This window comes from Lepidochelys kempii, chromosome 1 (assembly GCF_965140285.1).
Source record: "Lepidochelys kempii isolate rLepKem1 chromosome 1, rLepKem1.hap1, whole genome shotgun sequence".
Lineage (NCBI taxonomy): Eukaryota > Metazoa > Chordata > Testudines > Cheloniidae > Lepidochelys > Lepidochelys kempii.
Window position 1 is genome coordinate 6,397,246 of NC_136380.1, and position 24,035 is coordinate 6,421,280.

The 24,035-nt window shown below is 47.2% G+C and overlaps 2 protein-coding genes across 2 annotated transcripts; both read right to left on the bottom strand.

The window, feature by feature from the left end:
• Positions 1 to 7,107: 7,107 nt before the first annotated feature.
• On the bottom strand, positions 7,108 to 8,043 carry LOC140894957 (olfactory receptor 51G2-like). Its single transcript, XM_073303998.1, has one exon. It carries the CDS (start codon positions 8,041 to 8,043, stop codon positions 7,108 to 7,110), a length of 936 nt encoding a protein of 311 aa, XP_073160099.1.
• Positions 8,044 to 23,035: 14,992 nt separating this feature from the next.
• On the bottom strand, positions 23,036 to 23,971 carry LOC140895006 (olfactory receptor 51G2). The gene has a single exon (XM_073304125.1). The coding sequence runs from the start codon at positions 23,969 to 23,971 to the stop codon at positions 23,036 to 23,038; it is 936 nt and encodes a 311-aa protein (XP_073160226.1).
• Positions 23,972 to 24,035: the final 64 nt, after the last annotated feature.

The following is a 24,035-nucleotide window of genomic DNA, read 5'->3' on the forward strand; positions in this document are numbered from 1 at the left end:
ATGACAGTACTCCAGTCATGTGAGTTATCCCACCAAGTCTCTGTTATTCCAATGAAGTCATAGTTCCTTGACATCACCAGGACCTCCAGTTCTCCCTGCTTGTTTCCAAGGCTTTGTGCATTTGTATATAGGCACTTGAGATAACCTGTTGATTGTCCCTCATTCTCAGTATGAGGTAGGAGCCCTCCCCTCACAGACATTCCTGCCTGTGCTTCCTCCCGGTATCCCGCTTTCCCACTTACCTCAGGGCTTTGGTCTCCTTCCCCCGGTGAACCTAGTTTAAAGCCCTCCTCACTAGGTTAGCCAGCCTGCTGGCAAAGATGCTCTTCTCTCTCTTCGTAAGATGGAGTCCGTCTCTGCCCAGCACTCCTCCTTCATGGAACACCATCCCATGGTCAAATAATCCAAAGCCTTCTCTCCGACACCACCTGCGTAGCCATTCGTTGACTTCCACGATTCGACGGTCCCTACCTAGGCCTTTTCCTTCCACGGGGACGATGGACGAGAACACCACTTGCGCCTCCAACTCCTTTATCCTTCTTCCTAGAGCCACACAGTCCGCAGTGATCCGCTCAAGGTCATTCTTGGCAGTATCATTGGTGCCCACGTGGAGAAGCAGGAAGGGGTAGCAATCCGAGGGCTTGATGAGTCTCGGCAGTCTCTCCGTCACATCGCGAATCTTAGCCCCTGGCAAGCAGCAGACTTCTCGGTTTTCCCGGTCAGGGCGGCAGATAGATGACTCAGTCCCCCGGAGGAGAGAGTCCCCGACCATGTAGCCATTGATCACTACCCGTTGAGCCCGACAATCTAGCCAACTTTCTACTCACCTTTTAGTGCATTCATGCAGCCCATACTTCCTTAACTTGCTGACAAGAATACTGTGGGAGACTGTGTCAAAAGCTTTGCTAAAGTCAAGAAACAATACATCCACTGCTTTCCCTTCATCCACAGAACCAGTAATCTCATCATAGAAGGCGATTAGATTAGTCAGGCATTAATTCAGAAGACTGAATTAATGTGACCCCACAAAAGAGGCTCTTGTTTTAAGTATTCCAGGCTGAGAGTAAGTCATTGCAAGGATCTTAGAGGGAGGGGCAGGGTGGCTGCAGGTCTACATCAGGCACCAAGGTGGCACTCTGTGATGGCCCACATCCGCAGGGACTTAGAATCATAGAATCATAGAATATCAGGGTTGGAAGGGACCCCAGAAGGTCATCTAGTCCAACCCCTTGCTCGAAGCAGGACCGATTCCCAGTTAAATCATCCCAGCCAGGGCTTTGTCAAGCCTGACCTTAAAAACCTCTAAGGAAGGAGATTCCACCACCTCCCTAGGTAACACATTCCAGTGTTTCACCACCCTCTTAGTGAAAAAGTTTTTCCTAATATCCAATCTAAACCTCCCCCACTGCAACTTGAGACCATTACTCCTCGTTCTGTCATCTGCTACCATTGAGAACAGTCTAGAGCCATCCTCTTTGGAACCCCCTTTCAGGTAGTTGAAAGCAGCTATCAAATCCCCCCTCATTCTTCTCTTCTGCAGGCTAAACAATCCCAGCTCCCTCAGCCTCTCCTCATAACTCATGTGTTCCAGTCCCCTAATCATTTTTGTTGCCCTTCGCTGGACTCTCTCCAATTTATCCACATCTTTCTTGTAGTGTGGGGCCCAAAACTGGACAAAGTACTCCAGATGAGGCCTCACCAATGTCGAATAGAGGGGGATGATCACGTCCCTCGATCTGCTCGCTATGCCCCTACTTATACATCCCAAAATGCCATTGGCCTTCTTGGCAACAAGGGCACACTGCTGACTCATATCCAGCTTCTCGTCTACTGTCACCCCTAGGTCCTTTTCCGCAGAACTGCTGCCTAGCCATTCGGTCCCTAGTCTGTAGCTGTGCATTGGGTTCTTCCATCCTAAGTGCAGGACCCTGCACTTATCCTTATTGAACCTCATCAGATTTCTTTTGGCCCAATCCTCCAATTTGTCTAGGTCCTTCTGTATCCTATCCCTCCCCTCCAGCATATCTACCACTCCTCCCAGTTGGCCAGAGTGTGTTGTGCTCTTGGAAGCCATTACCGCAGGGCGGAAGTAAGCCCAGCCCCCAGGCTGCTCTAAACTCTGCTGTGTCAATGGAAGAACAGGCCAGAGAATCAAACCCCTTTAACTGGCTCCTGGCCCTCCCCACTCTCTACAGTGCAGCTGGGCCTGTCACAGCTTGGAAGGTTGGTCCTGTCGTCTAGGCACTGCTCTGCAATGCAAGATAATTCCACTGCAACTTAAGAGAGATGGGTTTGATTACCTGCCACGTGTAACCATGGACAAGCCACTGGCTGTCTCTGAGCCTCTGCACACATGGATAATAGCCCTGTCCTGGCTCACAGAGGTGGCAGGAGGATACATTCATTCAAGGTGCTCAGATAGCCCTGATCTTAGGGTCTCAGACTGTGTCAGGGTTCCATAGAGCAACACCTCTGACATTTGTCTATAAAAGGCCTCTTCTCACAGCCTCCTGTGACAGCTGGCTTCTGGGAAATCCCGTGACTCCAGCTCTTTGGTTTCTGTGGCAGATGTTGGGGTGCTCGGGGGTGACAGTGAGGTGTAGGTAGTGGATTTCTGAGGTTAGTGTTGGAATATCATGGGGATGCCGAGCATTTCAGCACAGTCACCGGACCAGTGTTTTCAAGCCCTTGAGGCTGAATGGGTCTAACTGATGAGCAACAGCCACAGGGCTGTTTTGTTTATTTACTAGGTAATCTACTTTGATCTGTTAGCTATCACTTATAATCACTTAAAAATCTATCTTTCTGTAGTTAAAAACCTTGTTTTATGTTTTATCATAACCAGTGTGTTTTGAGTGAAGTATCTAGGAAAATCTCAGCCCCGTAAATAAAGGATGTTGCATATCTTTCACACTTTGACTAGAAAGCAGCCTATATTAATGAACTTACGCTATAGAGAATCCTGTGCAGTGCAAAATGGAATAATTTTTGGTTTATACTCCAGCAATCTGCAAGGCAGGGGAACTGTGAACTTGGCTGTTGTCTCCTGCCTGTCTTTGAATGGCTTAGTTAAAGCACTCAGGCAGCTCAGCTGGGTGTATGACACCACCTGTTGTCATGTTGGGTGATAACAGGGCTTGGAGACACTGGCTGTGTCATCATCAAAGCAGCGTAAGATTGACCAGCCCAGCTGGAGGGCTAAGCAGCATAGCAGTTCCCACAGCTCCCAGACTGCACCCCCTGGGTGACAACCTGTCACAACTGTTTGTGTTACTTAGCTTCCTGGGTTCATCAATAATCTCCATGGAGTCCAGTGAGATTAGTGATGAAGCCAGGAAGCTGAGTAGCACATACTGTCTCCTCAGCAACCCTGGAATCTCCATGGCACATACTAATAAGCAAAAACTTCCCTGTGCAAACCCCGCAATAGGGGGCAGATGTCCATAGCTATGCCAGGAAAAAAATTACCCTTTCCTGGCCCATTATGTCTGCCCCCTATGGTTCCCAACATTCTCTTAGCTTTTTTGACTGCCACTGTCCTCTGAAAACTGCAAACTGAGCAGATGTTTTCAGAGAACTATCCTCCATGGCTCCAAGATCTTTTTCTTGAGTGGTAACAGCTAATTTGGAACCATCATTTTGTATGTAGAGTTTGGATGATGTTTTCCAATGTGCAGTACTTTTCTTTTATCAACTCTGAGTTTCATTTGCCATTTTGTTGACCAGTCTGCTTTGGACTTAAGTATATTGAATAATTTTGTCTTGTCTGCCAGTTTTGCCACCTTATTGCTTACCCCTATTTCCAGATCATTTATGAATATCTGGAACAGCACTCGACCCAGTACAGATCCCTGTGAGACACCACTGGTTACCTCTCTCCATTCTGAAAACTGACCATTTATTCCTACCCTTTGTTTCCTGTCTTTTAATCAGTTACTGATAAATGAGAGACCCTTTCTTCTGCAAATGCTTACTTTTCTTAAGAGACTTTGGTGAGGGACCAAAGGCTTTCTGAAAGTCCAAATACAGATCACCCTTGCCCACAGTTTTGTTGACCCGCTCAAAGAATTCTAATGATTTCCCTGTGCAAAAGGCATGTTGATTCTTCCCCAACAAATCATGTTCATGTGTGTGTCTAATAATTCTGGGGTTTTTTTACTATAATTTCAACCAATTTGCCTGGTACTGAAATTAGGATTACAGGCATGTAATTTCTGGTATCGCCTGTGGAGTCTTTTTAGAAATCAGCATCACCTTAGCTATTTCCCAAGCATCTGGTACAGAGGTTGATTGAAGTGACAGGTTACATACCACAGTTAGTAATTCTACTTTTTCATATTTGAGTTCCTTCAAAACTCTTGAGTGAATATCATCTGGTCCTGGTGACTTATTACTGTTTCATTTATCAGTTTGTTCTAAAACCTCTCTGAAGGGTTCTCACACCCGGGGTACAGACTTGGAGCTGTTGGAATCACTGAGCCCCCTAACCATTCAGCTGGGCTGTCCTCTCTCATACTGCTCTACTTTTGACACAACAAATCTCTCCATGCCCCAGCATGACAGCAGGTGGTGCCACATACCCAGTTGAGATACCTGAGTCCTTTACCTAAGCCACTCCAGGAAAAACAGGACACAAGAGCCAATTTGCCAGCTCCCCAGATTACCTAGCTAATAAGCAAAATGCAAAATAAGCCTGACATGCTAGATAGATATGAATTAGCAATTTCTCACCCTGTCTGATGATACAAGCCATCCACCAAGTTTTCATATGCAAGCTAGAAATCCCTTTAGCCTGGGACCAGCACTTCCCCCAGTTCAGTCTTTGTTCCTCAGCTGTTTCCAGGAGTTCTCTTGTATGGGGAGTGAGGCCAAGAGATGATGTCATATCCCATCTTACCGAGTGGAAAAATACAGATACCAAAATGGAGTTTAGTGTTATGTGGTCTGGTCACATGCCCTTGCATTCCCTGCTGAGTCAAAGCGGCCATTTTCCATAGGTTGTCCTAAGTGTTCTCAGGAAGGCTCACCAGGTGGGGGATACGCTTCTCCTAGGGCCCATTGTTTCCACTAATGGCCCATGGCCCTGAATAAGCCCTTCACAACCTGCTGCCTAGACTGGAAACATTTTGCCTAGTGGGTGTCACCCAGATGTAACTACATTTGAAATACAGATACATAGTCAAGATTCATATCTTAAGAGACAGAAGTGATACATGCACAAAGATAGGATCATAATATTCTGCAAATCACAACTTTTCCATGGACCCTCAAAATACTCATTTTGTACAAGATGCATTATGACTATATTGTAATCATATCATAATTATTAGGGCTACAATTATATCACAGAGGTCACAGAAGTCACAGAGTCCTTGACTTCCTGAGACCTCCACAACATTTTCTGCCCCAGGTCTGGACTGCTATCAGCAGGCAGCCCCACAGCTCACAGCCACTACTGTCTGCAGCCCCCCGCAGCTCCTAGCTACTGGGCAGCAGGGGACCCTGGAGATCCATGGGGCCCCCAGAGCACCCACTCACTGCAGGCACCTGGGGTCCCCCCTGAAGCCCAACCACAGTGGGCATTGCGGGAACAGCCCCTGGCAGCCCAGCTGTGGTAGGTGACCCCCTCAACAGCCCAGCTGCGGGGACCCTGCAGGAGCCCAGGTGCATCAGGTGCCAGGAGCTCCCTAAGCAGCCCAGCCAACAGGACAGGGATTGGATGCAGATTGGATCCCACAGCAGCCCAGCCTCATCTCTTCCTCGGAGGCTCGGCCCCCAGCTTGGCCAGACCCAGGCTGCGGGACGAGCATCCCAGGGAGCCCAGGTCACTGTGGGGAGTGCCATATTCTCCACCTTCCCTTGATGGCATGCCCTGGGGGTTGGGGACATGGGCTGGGGGTTGCTTTCGGGCCCCCTGGCCTTCCTGACCATGGCAGGTGAAACATCCGGGCTCCCTAGGCAGCTGTTACCATGGCCTGGCTCACGCCGGGGGGAGTGGTTTGAGCATTGGCCTGCTAAACCCAGGGTTGTGAGTTCAACCCTTGAGGGGGCCATTTAGCGATGTGGGGCAAATATTGGAGATTGGTCCTGCTTTGAGCAGGGGGTTAGACTAGATGACCTCCTGAGGTGCCTTCCAACTCTGATATTCTATGATTCTAAGCTTCCAGGCTGGCCAGGATCAGAGCCTTGGGAGAGGAAAAGGAGCAGGGGGTAGGGCCTCAGGGGGAAGAGGAAGGGCATGGGGAGTGCCAAAGCTGTTTTGTTTTTGCCTTTTGAAAAGGTGGTCACCCTACAGTGAATGGGCTGGGCTGGGATAGGAATTAGCCATGCCTCTGTGGGGAACCTGAGGTCATTTCCACCCCTTTGCATTGCTGGGACAGCACAAACGGAGGGGAGGAGGAGGGAATCTGGGTGAGAGTGTCTTGCCAGGACTCCTGTGTTTCAGATCCTCCTTCCCACTCTCAGCTCTGCTTTGCCTCGGTGAAGAGTGGGCTCAGCAGGTGTGTTGGGTGCAGAGCCATCAACGGGGGAGAGTCTGACTGAATGGCTTCTCCTGGGGATCCTGCATTAATCATGTCTCAGACATGACTCAGTTTTAAGCACCTGACTGAGGACGTGGGGGAAGGGTGGGTGTCCATGACCCCTGAATAGACCCTGTCAACAGCGGTTGCAGCACGGCTGGGTCATGCAGCACCCTGAGTGCTCAAGAAAGGCCAGGACTATGACTACAGAACAGGTTTGCAGCTTTTTTTTCATGGCTTGTGGATGTTTAACCAGAGATGGGACAATGTGACAGGCCAGGTATAATGGGAAACAAGATCCACACCACTTCTCTTAGTGATTGTATTTGAAGGAATTCTGAGATTGGAGCAACAACTGATATGGCCCTTTATTAGCCAAGATCCCACGAGTCCCCTGCTTCTCCACGAATATACTCACTTTGTAAATGTTGCTTCCTGCCTTGGTCTCCTTCCTCCACTGCACTGTCCTCCCTCACCAGCCCCTCTCCCATTCCTTCAGGCCTTAGAACCTGTCTGAACCTCTCTGTAGAGAGTGGAGATAGCAGCTCATGTCACCATTGCAGGAGCCGGGTGATGAACTGGCCCTTCACTTGACGAACACCCTTATTATCCTTGCACGAAGGTGTTTGCTTTTCACACTGTACACAATTGGATTCATCAGTGGTGGGACCAGCAGGTAGACATAGCCCAGGAGAATCTGAAAGAAGTGAGAAGAGCTGTTCCCAAATCTGTGTATCACAGAAAGACCAATCACTGGAATGTAGAAGATCAGGACAGCGCAGACATGGGAGATGCAGGTGCTCAAGGCTCTGAGGCTCTCTGTGTGGGATGTGATGCTAAGCACTGTTTTGAGGATCATCACGTAAGATAGCAGGATGAGCAGTGAGTCCAGCCCCACCGTGGAGACTATTATGAACAAGCCATAGATACTGTTGACTGTGATGTCTGAACAAGCCAACTTCATGACCTCCTGGTGCAGGCAGTAGGAATGGGAAAGGACATTGGCTTGACAGTATCGGAACCGTTTCAGGAGAAAGGGGAGTGGGAATGCTAAGGCCACCGCTCTTAGCACAAGCACCAGTCCCATCTTGGCTATTCTCAGTGGGGTTAAGATGGAAACATATCTCAGAGGGTCACAGATGGCGATGAAGCGGTCAAAGGCCATCGACAAGAGCACAGAGGATTCAATGAATGAAAGAGAGTGGATGAAGAACAGCTGAGCAAAACATGCATCAGGGCTGATTTCCCTAGAGTTAAACAAGTATATGCCCAGTATCGTCGGTATGGTGGCTATGGATAAGCCAAGGTCCGTGACGGCCAACATGGAAAGGAAAATGTACATGGGCTCATGGAGGCTTGGTTCTGTTTTTATAATGAACAGAATGACCGAATTTCCTACTATGGAAATAACATACATTAAGCAGAAGGGGATAGAGATCCAGAGATGGACGTCTTCCTGCCCGGGTATCCCACTGAGAAGGAACACTGCAGAGCTGAATTTGGTGTCATTGACAGCTGACATAATGTACTGGGCAGGTCCGAGGAGTATTGAGCTTTCCTTCCTGAAAGGAAAAATAACAGGAGACTAGATTATATTGAACGAGACATCTTTCTTCTCTCAGTGCAAGTCTAAAGACTTCCAGGAGCTCAAGGAAGATCACCAAAACATAGTGCGGCAGAGCTCCAACCTTGCCCCCGTGGGTCCCATGCTTCCAGGCTGTTTATTATGTAGGCATATTCTTAATATTTGTAATTCTGCTTATAACATTTGTAATTCTCCTATTTGAAATAATTGTAAATCTGCAATATTGATTTGCAACTCCAGTTTATAATATTTGTAATTCTGCTTATAACATTTGTAATTCTTCTATTTGAAATAATTGTAAATCTGCAATATTGATTTGCAACTCCCCATAACTGTTGCCGGTGTCTGTGTTAAAGTTTGCAAACCTTCAATTGACTGTAAGTACCTTGTGAGCCATTAATTAACCCTAAGCGGTACTTTGTGATTAAGATAGACACCTGCAAACCTAAACCACTCAATTAACTCTACTCTCTCTCTAAACTGATACTTTGTTATTGAGATTGACGCTTGTAAACCTAAACCGCTCAATTGACTCTACTCTCTCTGAGTTGCCAACTTTCTCTTGATTGTAATTGAGATTGACGCTTATGAATGTAAACCACTCAATTAACCTTACTTTCTCAAATGGTTATGCTCAATTGACTCTACTCTGTAAACTGATACTTTGTAATGGAGATTGACATGTTTTCTTGTTATTGTAACAACAACCACGAAAAGCCGTTAATTGGAGCGGCGCTCATAGAAATATCACATAGAGACTCCCACCCTCCATAGTTTGTATCAGGAATGTTAAAAGAGGGGGAGTCTCAAATAAATAACACCTTTGAATGTTAAAAGAAAGTTAATACTGAAGGAATGTTAAGAGAAAGAGAGTCTCAAATAAATAACAATACTCGGTGAAATGATAAATGTGTTCTTATTAGAGTAAAGAATGTATGTGAATGAATGGTTGGTTTGGAATAATCGGGGAAGTGCCAGCCTAGGAATTCGGTATCAATCAGCCGAAGAAGGCACCAGGTGGAAACAACCAGAGAACCCCCGGAGGGCATACTGGGATCCACCCGACCAATTCAAAGGATGAAGAAAGCTGATGAGCACCTGACAGCCGTCCCGGAGCCGTCATGACTAACAATATGACAAAGCAATTTCCATGGACTGGCATAGGAAGAAATTCCTATAAAAACAGACTCTAAGGACTGAGAACTTTGAGTCTCCGGTTCTGCCACTACCCTTCAGGAGCATCGGATGCTCATCTGACACAGACTCGGCTCCACTCTTGTGTACAGGCTACCTGGCCAGTACTCTGTCACGAGCAACTTCTAGGCTGGTAACTATAACCCTTATGCAGAACTGGTATGAATGAATGAATGAATATATATATATATATATATATATATAGTTAAGTAAGGAATAAGCAATGATACAACAATGTGAGGTTTATATATATATATATATATATATATATATATTTATTATTATATTTACAATAAATGTGGCATTTTGCCTGGTCCCTTTAATAAGATCCTGCTGTTTCTTTTATTTTATTGGTATAACAATACTAGCTTCAGAGGCTCATCCATTTAATATTTTTACTTCGTTTGATTCTATGCTTTCTTTAACGTATAGTGCCACTACCCCACCGGCACGACCTGTTCTGTCCTTCCAATAGATTTTGTATTCTGGTATTATTGCGTCCCATTGATTATCCTCATTTCACTACGTTTCTGTGATGCCTGTTATATCAATAGCCTCATTTAATACGAAGCACTCTAGTTTCTGTGATTGCTATTATATCAATGTCCTCATTAAATACAAGCCACCCTAGTTCACCCATCTTAGTATTTAGACTTCTAGCATTTGTATATAAGCACTTAAAATTGTCACTTTTTAGCTTTCTGCTATTACGTGATGTAATTGAATGAGACTCTTTTTCATTTGACTATTTCTCATCAGATCCTACCTGTATTTTATCATCTTCCATCTTCTACTCACTAGGACATAGTGAATCTCCATTAATAGATCCCCTCCTAATGGATGTCTCTGTCCAAACCATGTGCTCCTCCGCAGCGGCCAGCTTTTCCCCAGCCCTTACTTTAAAAACTACTCTACAAACTTTTTAATGTTAAGTGCCAGCAATCTGGTTCCATTTTGGTCTGACACAGTTTAGCCATTCTTATGTTCTTATGTGCTGAATATAAGTGTTAGAAATGGCTTCTGGTTTGTTACCAGGAGACCGTATCATGCATCTGTTCACTGAACAAAGAATTAATAGCACAAACTCATTGCAAACAGTATGTGGAGTACTTCTCAAATACATGTAAACCCAATCTTTCCTCTCTGATCTTCTTTCAGAGATGATTTCTCAGGTTAGAGTGGGACTTAAAAAGTAACATCTGTCAACTGGATTTGTTCAGAACCCTGCATCTCAGCCATCAGCCAACCACTTGTCAGCAATCAAAAGTCTAGGAGCTCCTCTGTCCCTGGGTTAATTAATAGCTGACTGGTTCTCCTCAGGTTCTGTTCTGTCAGTCTGAAGCCTGTACCCGGAGTGGTAACAGGCACTGGGATCAGTACATGAAATATTCATTCTTTGGGCTCTCAGTCTCTAATACAGTGATTGTCAACATTTTTTTCATTTGTAGAGCCCTAATAAATTTTGAATGGAGGTGTGAATACCTTTGGAAATGTTAGGCATTGTCCGCAGACCCCCATGGGCCACAGACCACAGGTTGAAATCCACTGGTCTAGTAAAGTGGCAATTCTTCAACAAAAAAATCTTCAAAAACAGACTCCAATGAGAGACTGCTGAATTGGAATTAATTTGAAAACTGGATACAATTAACTTAGGCTTGAATAAAGACTGGGAGTGGATGTGTCATTACACAAAGTAAAACTATTTCCTCATGTTTATCCCCCCACCCGCCCACTGTTCCTCACATGTTCTTGTCAACTGCTGGAAATGGCCCACCTTGATTATCGCTACAAAAGGTTCCCTCCCACCCCCGGCTCTCCTGCTGGTAATAGCTCACTTTACCTGATCACTCTTGTTACATTCTGTATGGTAACATCCATTGTTTCATGTTCTCTGTGTATATAAAATCTCCCCACTGTATTTTCCATGGGATGCATCCGATGAAGTGAGCTGTAGCTCACGAAAGCTTATGCTCAAATAAATTTGTTAGTCTGTCAGGTGCCACAAGTACTCCTCTTCTTTTTGTGAATACAGAATAACACAGCTGCTACTCTGAAACCTACATAGTAACCACAGCACCTGTTATTCAGCCATGTTGAGGGTCTGCAGGACGTGTATTTCAAAGTCAAATGCATGTGAAATTTCATTTCCCACATGAAAGTAGTCTATTGCTTTCTGGCTGTCTGTCCTGTATTCATGAAATCCGTAGCACCCGAGAAAGGTATTGGGACAGGCATGGAGCTGAGTTGCCATAAAGAATGTGTATGTTAAACACAGTTCTTGGGATGTTTTCTGTAGAGCTGTATTGGGTTAACTACTGTAGTGTTTATGTTATGGCTACATTCGGTGAAACCAGTGTGGCTCTTCTCAGTTTAACAGCAGGCTGACGGAAAAGAAGCAGGAAGGGAAGCAACAGCTCAAGAAAAGCCATCTCTCAATAGGCACTTCAAGGAGGTTGAGAGACAACACTGGAGCTATAAACTGGGAAGAGCCTATTCCCAGGCTCCAGCCACAGCACATAGCTTGTTTTGCCAGCGCTGGGAGTCTGTCCAGAGGTGGGGCAGCTGTTGCTGAGAAGCTCTTCAGAATAACACGGACAGACACCGCTGGGGAAGTCTGAAAGTGCATGGCCTGCCTGGGCCCCTGTCTGAAAACCCTTATTCTCCCATGTTACACTTTATTCCTGCTGTTTAGATTAAACACTATTTTGGTTCACGGAGGCTGGCTGGTCACTCATCCCACCACTAGTCACGGGCTCACAAAGGGAAGAACCACAGGTGCCGAACCCACTCAGACCTGCTCTTCAAGCACAGTCAACCATGACTGTGCTGTAGCCAGAGCCCAGTCTGAGGGTGGGAGGATCGCGGGATTCCACCCCATGAGAGATAAGGCTACAAGGCCTGACATGTGGTACTCATTGACCAGAGAGGGGGCAGAGATGCCAGTAGCCCTGTAATTTTGAGGTGTCTCTACAGGGCATAAGTCCTGGAGCCCTCAGCCAGTCAGGAAACAGAAATATGCCCTATCGGACTTGTTACTACAGAGCAATGCAGCTCTGAATTCCTGCACTCACAATTGTCCATGACAATAAAACCTTTGAAAATGCATTTGCTGATTAAATTTCCAGGAGAAAATAAACTTGATGCAATTTGGGAACTAGTCACTGATATTTTGTGGGGTGTCCTCTTGCTCAGCCCCTGGCAGGATCGGGCCCAGAGCACACAGCAACTCTAGAAATGGGACCCCTGGAGAAATCCTGACTCGGGGCATCGGGATTTTAACATTAGAACCCCGCTTTGAATGTCAGATTTCTGTGTAGCTGGAATAATTCACCATGGAGCATGGGGGGGAGGGGATCCGTATATGTAACGGAGGGGATCCCATGCTACCCTAGCGCTAACTGACCTCCAGCCCCTTCACTGAGTCACCCCGAGAGCCCAGCTGTGTCCTCTGCCACTGCACAGAACATCTGGCAATGGAAACAGCTTCCAGCCTTTACCCTTCACTTCACATTTTAAAGATAGTGAAACCTGCCAACGTACCCAGTTCCTGGTAGGCGTGGAGATGCTGACACCAGAGGTCTTCACCCTAAACGACACGGAGTCATCAGAGAGATTGCACTGGCAGCAGGCAGTATCTGTTCAGATAGGGATGTGACTGTCTTTATGAAGCATGCCAGCACATTCCCTTGGGGGCCACTTGGCCATAAGGGAACCTCAGCTGATTAGTTTAATGTGCACCAGCTTTAATCCTTGGTTCATTCTAGTACGGGAAAAACTTCCTAACTGTCAACGTAGTTAAGTGATGGAATAAATCACCCATGGAGGTCAGGGTGGTTAATGACTGGAATAAATTGCCTAGGGAGGTTGTGGAGTCCCCGTCATTGGAAAATTTTAAGAGCAGTTTAGACAAAGACCTGTCAGGGATGGTCTAGATAATATTTAGTCCTGCTATGAGCACAGGGGTCTGGATTCAATGACCTCTACAAGTCTCTTCCAGTCCTATAATTCTCCCAGAGGAATAAGCAAGGGGCCCCAGGATCCAGGGATCTCCATAGTCAGGCACAGACCTCAGCTATCCACTTGTAGGTAGGCCCAGCCACCCACAAATCTGTGGGCCTCCACAACTTCTCTAGGACCCTCTCCAGCTCCCGGCTAACACAGGTTAATCAGAGATGTGCTACCAGAGCCTGTCACAGTAGCTACTACCCACCTTCATAGACATGGGAAGGCTGGTTAGAGTAGCTGATGGGCACAATACATCACCCATAGCCTGGCAGGGATGTTTCGACCTTCCATACTCAGAATGCAGCCATAGACTCCGTCAGTGCAACCTTAATTTATGTAATGAGGAACAGGCAGATAAAAACCTCCAATTTCTCTTGGGGATCCAGGTAGTTGCAGCTGAGCAGCATCATGGCATAAGAACATAAGAACTAAGAACGGCCATACTGGGACAGACCAAAAGTCCATCTAGTCCAGTTTTCTGTCTTCTTACAATGGCCAATGCCAGGTGACCCAGAGGGAATGAACAGAACAAGTAATCATCAAGTGATCCATCCTCTGTCGCAATTCCCAGCTTCTGACAGAGAGCGGCTAGGGACACCACCCCTGCACATCCTGGCTAATAGCCATTGATGGACCTATACTCCATGAACTATCTAGTTATTTTTTGAGTCCTGTTATACTCTTGGCCTTCACAACATCCTCTGGCAAGAAGTTCCACAGGTTGACTGTGCATTGTGTGAAAAAACAGCTGGCAGCTGAGCTTTCAGAGAAAAATGATCCATTTTCTATGAAAACTCGCTGGAAAAAAAAAAGGATGAAAAAGAAACATTTTAGTTTGGGCCAACATTTCTCATGGGGGAGGCGAAGAAAGTGTATTTTCCAGCCCAGCTCTAGCTCAAACCATGGGCCTCTATCACTCATGCTACAGGACCATACCCCTAGGTGACAATACTAGCCCCCATCAGCCTCCCTCACAGAGCAGCCCCTGGACATCTGCTAGTGTGTCTCTATGCCAGCTCTATATCAAAGGGATCCCCTGGAAATGGCTTCTCTGCAGCAGTCCATCCATCAATGGCACAATTGAAGAACATAATAACTGCCATATTGGATCAGGCCAATGATTCATCTAGCCCAGTGTCCTGTCTTCTGACACTGCCCATGTAAATACTTCAGAGGGAATGAACAGAACAGGGCAATTATTCAGCCATCCATCACCAGTCATCAGCTGTCAGATTCTGGCAGTCAGAGGTTTACAGACACCCAGAGCCTGGGCTGCATCCCTGACCATATTGGCTAATAGCCATTGATGGACTTATCCTCCATGAAGTTATCAAATTCTGTTTTGGACCCAGTTATACTTTTGGCCTTCACAACATCCCTTAGCAATAAGTCCCACAGGCTGACTGTGCATTCTGTGAAAAAGAACTTCCTTCTGTTTGTTTTTTTTTAAACCTGCTGTCTAGTAACTTCATTGGGTGAGCCCTGGTTCTTGTGAAGGGGTAAATAACACTTCCTGTTTCACTGTCTTCACTCCACCCATGAATCTATAGACTTCTATCATGTCCCCCCTTAGTGGTCTTTTTTCCAAGCTGAACGGTCCCAGTCTTATTAATCCCTCTTCATATGGAAGATGTTCCATACCCCTAAAGATTTTTCTTGCCTTTCTCTTTACTTTTTCCAGTTCAAATATGTATATTTTGAGATGGGGCAAACAGAACTATGTGCAGTATTCAAGGTGTGGGTATACCAGGGATCTATACAGAGGCAACATGATATTTTCTCTCTTGTTACCTGTACCTTTCCTAATGATTCCCAACATGGGCAGCAGGCGGAGCCCACATTTGGGGATGCTATCCCCCATGGCCTCACCCCCTTTACCCAAGGCACAATCCCCCCACCCCCGCAGCCAGAGCGCAAAGCTCCCCCCCCCCATCCTAGAGAAGCCCAGAGCCTCCCGAGCCCCCTAGGCTGGAGCCCCGAACCCCACCCAACCACGGACCGGCCAGAGCCCCGCCTCCCAGCCATGCAGCTCCTCCTCTCATGAGACCCCCAAGTCACCCCACAGGAAAAGCTTGTCTCCTCCAAAGAACGTGAGCTTTTTATACGTGCCATGCAGATTCCAGGGCAGGGGAGGCGGCCATTGTGACACTGCCCTCATGTGATTATGACATAGTTATGATGCATTGAGTACAAAACATACCTTGTGAGGTGTCTATGGAAAAGTTATGATTTGCAGAATACGATGATCCTAGTTGTAAGCATGTATCATTTTATGTCTGAAGTTATGGATGTTGACTATGTATCTTTATTTCAAATGTAGTTGCGCATGGGTGACACTCACTAGACAATGTACTTCCAGTCAAGACAACTGGTTCTGAAGTGCTTATTCAGGATAATGGATCAGTAGGGGGAACAATAGTCCCTAGGAGAAGCTTGTCCCCCACCTGGTGAGCCTTCCTGAGACTGCTCCAGACAGCCTATGGCTAATGGCTGCTATGACTCAGCAGGGCATGCCAGGGCATGGGACCAGACCATATGACACTAAACTCCATTTTGCTACCTGTATTTTTCCACTGTATAAGGTGGGGTGTGACTGCAAGCATAAGCCAAAGGTGAAGAAATTGCCTCAAGTAAATTGTACTCCATTTTGTTTATTTTGCTTTATACTCCATTTTGATAGCTTTGAATTAGTAAGAAGAAATTGTTCTGAGTTTATTCTTTGTTGATTGTACTAATGATTTTAATGCTTACTGTTTGGTATGTGAGTGAAGAATGTATGGGAATTAACTAAGAAAAGACAGCTGGGCCGGATGGTCAAGGAGGAAGTGGAGGAGTTGAGAGGCACCAAATTTCATCTGTCTGGCAGATTGACAATCCTAAAGCAAAGGCAGACACCCCAAGGACAAGATAAAGAGTGGAGCCAGAGGGATGAGATAAGAAACAGCTGCAGATAACTCCCAGTAACAACCCAAATGATGTTGATTGGAGCAACCTTGACTAACAGCTCCTATGTAACACAGCAAGGTCCAGACACTTGGGTGGGAACTTATTACTGTAAAAGAAGGGTGTGTTGCCATGGCACTTTGGGTTCATTCTACATCAATATCGGCTCTTTGAACGTGTTCGACAGAGGCCCAGCTCCCCTCTCTTGTGTGCAGTTTCAGCTGGGCACTGGAACTGACCAAGCAACACTAAGGACTGGTAACTATAAAATCCAGCTGCAGAACCTTTGGGGGCAGGGGGGAGGGGTGGTGAATGGAATCATATGCTGATTTTAATGCTTAAATTGTACTCTCAATAAATGTGGCATATTGCCTTATCCTCTTTAAAAGATTCCATATGCTTCTTATGAGCATAACATGACATCATCTCTTGGCTGCACTCCACAAACAAGAGCACTCCTGGAAACATCTGAGGAACAAAGACGGAACTGGGGTGGCGGGGTGAGGGTGGAGTGCTGGGTCCCAGGCTAAAGGGATTTCTAGCCTGCATATGGAAACCTGGTGGACAGTTTGTATTATCATTCAGGCTAACAAACAGAGGCTGGCTGTCTCACCAAAAAAGCAGTGCAAGATTGCCAGCGCAGGTTAAGGGGCACAGCCTGGAACTTGTATGGTACATTAAAAGACCCAAAAACTTCTCTGTGCAAACCCTGCAACTGGCGTCCAGTGGCCACAGCTGTGCCGGAGGAGGCTTAGCCTCTCCTGGCCTATTATATCCACCACCTATTGTTCCCAACATTCTGCTAACTTTTTTTGACTGCTGCTGCACATTGAGCAGATATTTTCACAGAACTATCCACAGTGACTCCAAGGTCTCTTTTTTTGAGTGCTAACAGCTAATTTGGAACCATTATTGTGTATGTGTAGTTGGGATTATATATTTCCAATGTGCATTACTTTGCATTTATCATCACTGAATTTCATCTGCCATTTTGTTGCCCAATCACAATGTTCTCTGAGATCCCTTTGTAATTCTTCACAGGCTGCTTTGGACTTAAGTATATTGAATAATTTTGTCTCGTCTGAAATTTTGTCACCTCACTGCTTATACTTTTTCCAGATTATTTATGACTAGGTTAAACAGCACTGGTCCCAGTACAGATCCCTGTGGGACACCATTATTTACTTCTCTCCATTCTGAAAACTGACCATTCATTCCTACCCTGTGTTCCCTATCTTTTAACCAGTTACTGATCCAGGACAGAACCTTCCTTCTTATCCCATGACTGCTTACTTTTCTTAAGAGCCTTTGGTGGGGGACCTTGTCAAAGGCTTTCTGAAAGTCCAAGTACACTATATCCTCTGGATCATCCCTGCTCACATTTTTGCTGACCTGCTCAAAGAATTCTAATAGATTGGTGAGGCACGATTTCCCTTTGCAAAAGCAATATTGACCCTTCCACAACAAATCATGTTCATGTATGTGTCTGATAATTCTGTTATTTACTATAGTTTCAACCAATATGCCTGCTACTGAAGTTAGTATTAGTGGCCTGTAATTACTGGGATCATCCCTGGGCCTTTTTTTTTAGAAATGAGCATCACATTAGCTATTACCCAGTCATCTGGTTCAGAGGCTAATTTAAGTGATAGATTACATACCACAGTTGGTAGTTCTGCAATTTGACGTTTGAGCTCCTTCAGAACTCTTGGGTGAATATCATCTGGTCCTGGTGACTTTTACTGTTTAATGTATTAGTTAATTTTAAATCTCTGTGATGGGATATAACCCCCGTAATGCAGTCTGGGAGTGGGTGGAACCGCTGAGCCCCTTAGCCATTCAGCTGGGCTGGCCTCTCTCACACTGCTCTGCTAGTGACACGACCAGCCTCTCCAGTCCCTGTTATCACCCAACAAGACAGCAGGTGGTGCTGCACACCAAACTGAGCTACCTGAGTGCTTTACCTAAGCCACTCAAAGACAAATAGGAGACAACAGCAAATTTTCCAGCTCCCCAGCCTTGCACCCTTGCTGCAGTATAAACCCAGATTTATACCACCTTGCACTGCACAGGTATCTGCACATTCCAAACTCATTAATATAGGTCCCTTTCCCCTCGATGTGGGATAGATATGCAACAGCTCTTTTTTTTTACAGAGCTGAGGTTTTTCCAGACACTTCACTCAAAACAAACGTTATGAGAAAACATAAAACAAGTTTATTAACTACAGAAAGATAGATTTTAAGAGATTATAAGTGATAGCAAACAGATCAAAACAGATTACCTGGCAAATAAACAAAACTGCAAATTAAGACTAACATACTAGATAGATAGGATTTGAATTAGTCATTTCTCACCCTGACTGATGAAACAAGCAGTACACCAAGTTTTCATGCAGAGGTTAGAAATCCCTATAGCCTGGGACCCCAACATCCCCCAGTTCAGTTTTGTTCCTCAGGTGTTTCCAGGAGTTCCCTTGTGTGGGGAGTGAGGCCAAGAGATGATGTCACTACCCACCTTAAGTGTTTGTTCCATATGGTAGGAACCCTTTGTTTCAAGCCAAGTTCCCAGCCCATAGTGTGAGGTTACATTAACAACAATGTGTTAACCCTTGAGGGCTCAGCAGAGTGCTAGTTAATTATTGAGAAGTAAGGCATTCTCTGGGAACTATCCCACCCTCTGACTCCACCACCTCATCCAAACTTCACAATCATCATTGTTGTGTACAGTATTAAACTGTTTAAAACTTATATTGTGTGTGTGTGTGTGTGTATATATATATATAGTCTTTTGTCTGGCAAAAAAAAATCCCTGGAACATAACCCTATTTACAGTAATTCTTATGGGGAAACTGGATTCACTTAACATCGTTTCACTTAAAATAGCATTTTTCAGGAATACAACTACAACGTTAAGTGAGGAGTTACTGTGTATTTTTTAAAATAATGTAAAAATGTGAGGGCTCTGGGGTGGGTATGGTGATGAGGGGTTAAGGGGTATAGGAGGGGCTCATGCAGAGGTGCAGCGGTGAGGGTTGTGGAGTGGGACTGGGGTGTGGGGGGGCTCAGGGATAAGGCAGAGGGTTGGGGTGCAGGCTCTGGGTTGGGGCAGGGCTGGAGATGAGGAGTTTGGGGTGCAGGCAGGCCAAAGAGGAGGACTCCCCCCAGCCCTCTCCCCACTGGCAGCAGCGAGCTCCAGGGGAGGGGCCCCGTCTCCTCTCACAGCAGCACATTCACCTCACGCCACAGTCACTGTGTGTGCTCCTTGGTCTCTTCTCAGGCTCAGGAAGCCCCTTCGCCTCCCCTGTGGTGGGTGCTGGGGATGATGGGGGACAGAGGGCTGCCATCACATTGGGCCTTGTTCTCTGCTGCTGCCCCTCATTGTAGCCTCACTGGGGGTGGGGCTGCCCCGGTCCATCATGGTGCAGGAGCGGTGACTGTGGGCGGGGGGACCCCATGTGTTGGTGGAGGGTCCCACCAGAAAATGAAAGGGTCTGAGGCGGAAGGGCAGTCTCAGGGTCAGCCTGCCCTGGCACTAGTAGATGGGGGCACTAGGACCCTGCACCATCAGTTGGAGAGGCAGAGATGCTCCGGGCCTGGGGGAGGTGCATGGGGGCAGCAAGTGGGGGCTGGGGGACACTCACGGGAGGCATGTGGGTGCAGCAGGTGGGGATGGGGGAGAGACCTGGCCCCAAACATTGCTGGAGCCCGGGCACCATGGGCCCATACAACTCTCCACCCCTGCCAAGGAGTTCTTGGGACCCAGCTTAGTTTCCCTGTGCCTCTGAGAGCATCTTCCCATCTGTTTGCCCCTTTCTTGTGGAAACAGCCTTTGCTGAAACCTGTGTGAGCCTGGTTCCAGTCACTGCAGTGCTCAGCCACGTCGTGATAGAGCACCAGGGTGTGAAGCTGACTTTTGCCCTGAGACCTTTCTCCCAGCCAGACCATCTGAGATGAGGCCGCCATGACTGTCTCTCCATTGTTTGGCAGTTAGACTCCAGGAGAGGCCAACACTCCACTCAGAAATACACTACCTACCCCTCACTGTCACCCACAAGCTCCCTCACATCTGCCACAGACACCAAGGAGCTGGAGTCACAGGGCTTCCCACAAGCCCACTGTCACAGGAGGCTTTTGATAAGAGGCCTTTTACAGAAAAGTTTCAGGGACGTTGCTCCGTGGAACCCTGACACAGCCCTGATCTTAGGGTCTCGGAGAATCTGAGAACCTTGAATGTATTTATCCATCCGCCACCACTGTGAGGCAGGGCAAGGCTACTATACACCTGTGCAGAGGCTCAGAGAGAGCCAATGGTTTCCCGACTGTCACATAGAGCAAGGGAATCAAATTCAGCTGTCTTGAGTCGCAGAGCCATGCTCAGACCAACTGGCCCAGCCTTCCAGCCATCTGAGCAGTGACAGTTACAGGGGTTTGATTTGCTGGCCTGTTCTCCCCCTGCCACATCAGAGTTTGGAGCAGCCTGGGGGCTGGGCTGACCTCTGCCCATTGGTAATGGCTGTCAAGAGCACAGTCCACCCCGGCCAAGTCCCTGAAGATGGGTGTCACCCCAAAGTGCCCACTTGTGGCTTGAGGTAGCCCTGCAGGCACCCTGACCTTATCTTTTGGAGAAATCTGTAGAAATGTGACCCCACAAAGGAGGCTCATGTTTTAAGTATTCCTTAAAAGAGAATAAGTCATTACAAGGACCTTAGAGATAAGGTCTTCTAGCCTCTGGCCCCATCCTCCTCCTTTACTTAGGAGCCACCCACCTCCCTGTTTGCTGGGCTCTGCATTGGTTCAGGCTTGCTGCACCTCTTTTTCCCCTAAAGCCCGGCTTCTGCCCCAACCTTCCCCTCAGGTCTCGCCCCCTGTTCCTCCTTCTCCCCCAAGGGTCCATGGCCAGGCCAGGGCCGGGCCATGGTAAGAGGTGCCTTGGGAGCCCAGGCCGCTGATGGGAGTCCCAGACAATCCATCTTCTGGGTTGTAGGTCCTAGGGGGTGAGGACACAGGCTGAGGGCTTCTCTCGGGGCCCCCAGAGCCCTCTCCAGGGCAGGTGGAGGGTCTGGGACCCCTCACAGTGGCTTTAACTCCCTGGGCAGCTCTTACTGTGGCTGGCTCTGGCTGGTGGGTGGAATCTCAGGAAAAGAGAAGTAGGGGGTGGGGTGCTGGGGGAATAGAAGGAGCAGAGGGTGGGGCTACAAGGGGGCAGAAGGGGGCAGGGGCAGGGTCACAAAGGGGATGGGTCTCCTGCTTGTGTCCCACTTTTGCTTTTTGAAAAGTTGGTCACCATACACTGAATGGGATAGGCTGGGATAGGAGCTAGCTGTGCCTCTGTGAGGGAGCTGAGGCCCATTTCCATCCCTTTGCATTGCTGGTACAGCATGGACGGAGTGGCCGGGAAAGGAATCTGGGCCTGACTCTCGTGCCAGGACTCCTGGGTGTCAGACCCTCACTCGCACAGGCAGCTCTGCTCTGCTTCGGTGGGGAGTGGGCTGATCAGGTCTGCTGCGCTCAGAGCCATTAATGGGGGGTTGGAGGGTTGCCAGAATGGCTTTTCCTGTGCTCCTGCGATAATCATGTCTCCCACACGACTCAATCACAAGTGCGTGGCTGAGGGCGTGGGGGAAGGGTGGGTGTCCGTGCCCCTGGAATAGCCCCTGTCCACAGCTAGTGCAGCCCCCATGGATCACGCAGCACCCAGAGCGCTCAGGAAGGGCCAGGACTGCGACAGCAGAACAGCTCTGCAGCTTTCTTCATGGCCTCTGGATGTTTAACCAGAGACGGGACAGGGACAGGCCAGGGGTAACGGGAAACAGCATCCAAACTGTTAGAAAAGAGAGCAGGATAACCCGGAGGCAGATTTGAGTATGGGTGTCTTTATTGCGATACTTGTTGCCCTTGACCTAATTGTCAAGTAAGCACTAGATTAGTTACTGTACACCCTTTATATCTAAGTTACTCTGTAAACGCCTACATCTGTTACAACACCCCAAAACCATTATTAAGTAATAGAAACACCCATACTATTAGTATACCCACCCCTATCTATTATTCACAGCATTATGCATGTTATACAGGCATTATTACCTTGAAAATACATTTCTTTGCAGTAATTTGTTGCTACACGGTCCCTTAATCAGCAGTTCTCAGGGGAGGGAGAAAGGGGCCATGAGCAGTTTTCGTTTATGTAGCTGGGAAAGGAAGGGAGGGGGAGAGAACTGTTCTTTACACAAAGGGTATCCTTTTGACAATTACATTTCTTATGCAGCTGCAACACTTACTTATTCCCAACAAGCTGAAAGGGATGGCGAGGGATGACACTTAGCTATTAAGCGAAGAAATGGGGCCTGCCTGTGACTTTACTCCCCAATAACGTACCAGCACACAAGCGGTTTCCCATGTCTCTACTTAACCCTTACATATCCCAACACAAACCCCTTTACTTTGTTGAGTTCATAGGCAGGAATTCTGAGGTCAGAGCAGCCACCCATATGGCTCTTCATGGGCCAACATCCTACCAGTCCCCTGGCTCTTCATGAACACGGTCACTTAGTAAGTGCTACTGCCTGATTTGGTCTCCTTCCCCAGTACCCTGCCCTCCCTCATGAGGCCCTCTCCCACTGCTCCAGGTCTTAGAACCAGTTGGATCCTTTCTCTACAGAGTGGAGATCAGTAGCTCATGTCGTCTCAGACGTAAGGGTCCAGGATGCAATATGTGGCCCTGACTGTGGCCTATGTTTTTCATCTCTCATGTCGCCAGCGGTGGAGCCAGGTGATGAACTGACCCTTCACTTGAAGAGTGCTCTGATTATCCTCACACGAAGGTGTTTGCATTTCACACTGTAAACTATTGGGTTCATCAGGGGCGGGATCAGCAGGGAGATGTAGCCCAAGAGAATTTGAAGTAAGGGAGAAGAGCCCTTTCCGAATCTGTATAACAGAGACACACCGATCTCTGGTGTGTAGAAGAGCAGGACGGCACACAGGTGGGAGATACAGGTGTTCAAGGCCCTGATGCACTCTGCGTGGGAAGCGATTCTCAGCACTGTTTTGAGGATCATCACATAAGAGAGGAAAATGAGCAGTGAGTCCAACCCCATAGTTAAGATCTTAGCAGACAAGCCGTAGATGCTGTTGACCGTGATATCTGAACAAGCCATTTTCATGACGTCGTGGTGCAGGCAGTGGGAATGGGAGAGGACATTGGTTTTACAGTATTGGAACTGTTTCAGGAGAAGGGGGAGTGGGACTACTACAGCCAACCCTCTTAGCAAACACAACAGTCCCATCTTGGCTATTCTCGGTGGGGTTAAGATAGAGCCATATCTCAGCGGGTCACGAATTGCAATGAAGCGGTCAAAGGCCATCAACAAGAGCACAGAGGATTCAGTACATTGAAAAAAGTGGATGAAGAACAGCTGGGTGAAACAAGCATCGAGGCTGATCTCCCTAGAGTTAAACAAGTATATGCCCAGTATCGTCGGTATGGTGGCTATTGATAAGCCAAGGTCTGTGATGGCCAACATGGAAAGGAAAATGTACATGGGCTCATGGAGGGCTGGATCTGTTTTTATAATGAACAGAATGACTGAATTTCCTACTATGGAAATAACATACATTAAGCAGAAGGGGATAGAGATCCAGAGATGGACATCTTCCTGCCCAGGTATCCCGCTGAGAAGGAACACTGCAGAGCTGAATTTGGTGTCATTGACAGCTGACATAATGTACTGGGCAGGTCAAGGAGTATTGAGCTTTCCTTCCTGAGAGGAAAAAGAACAGAAGACT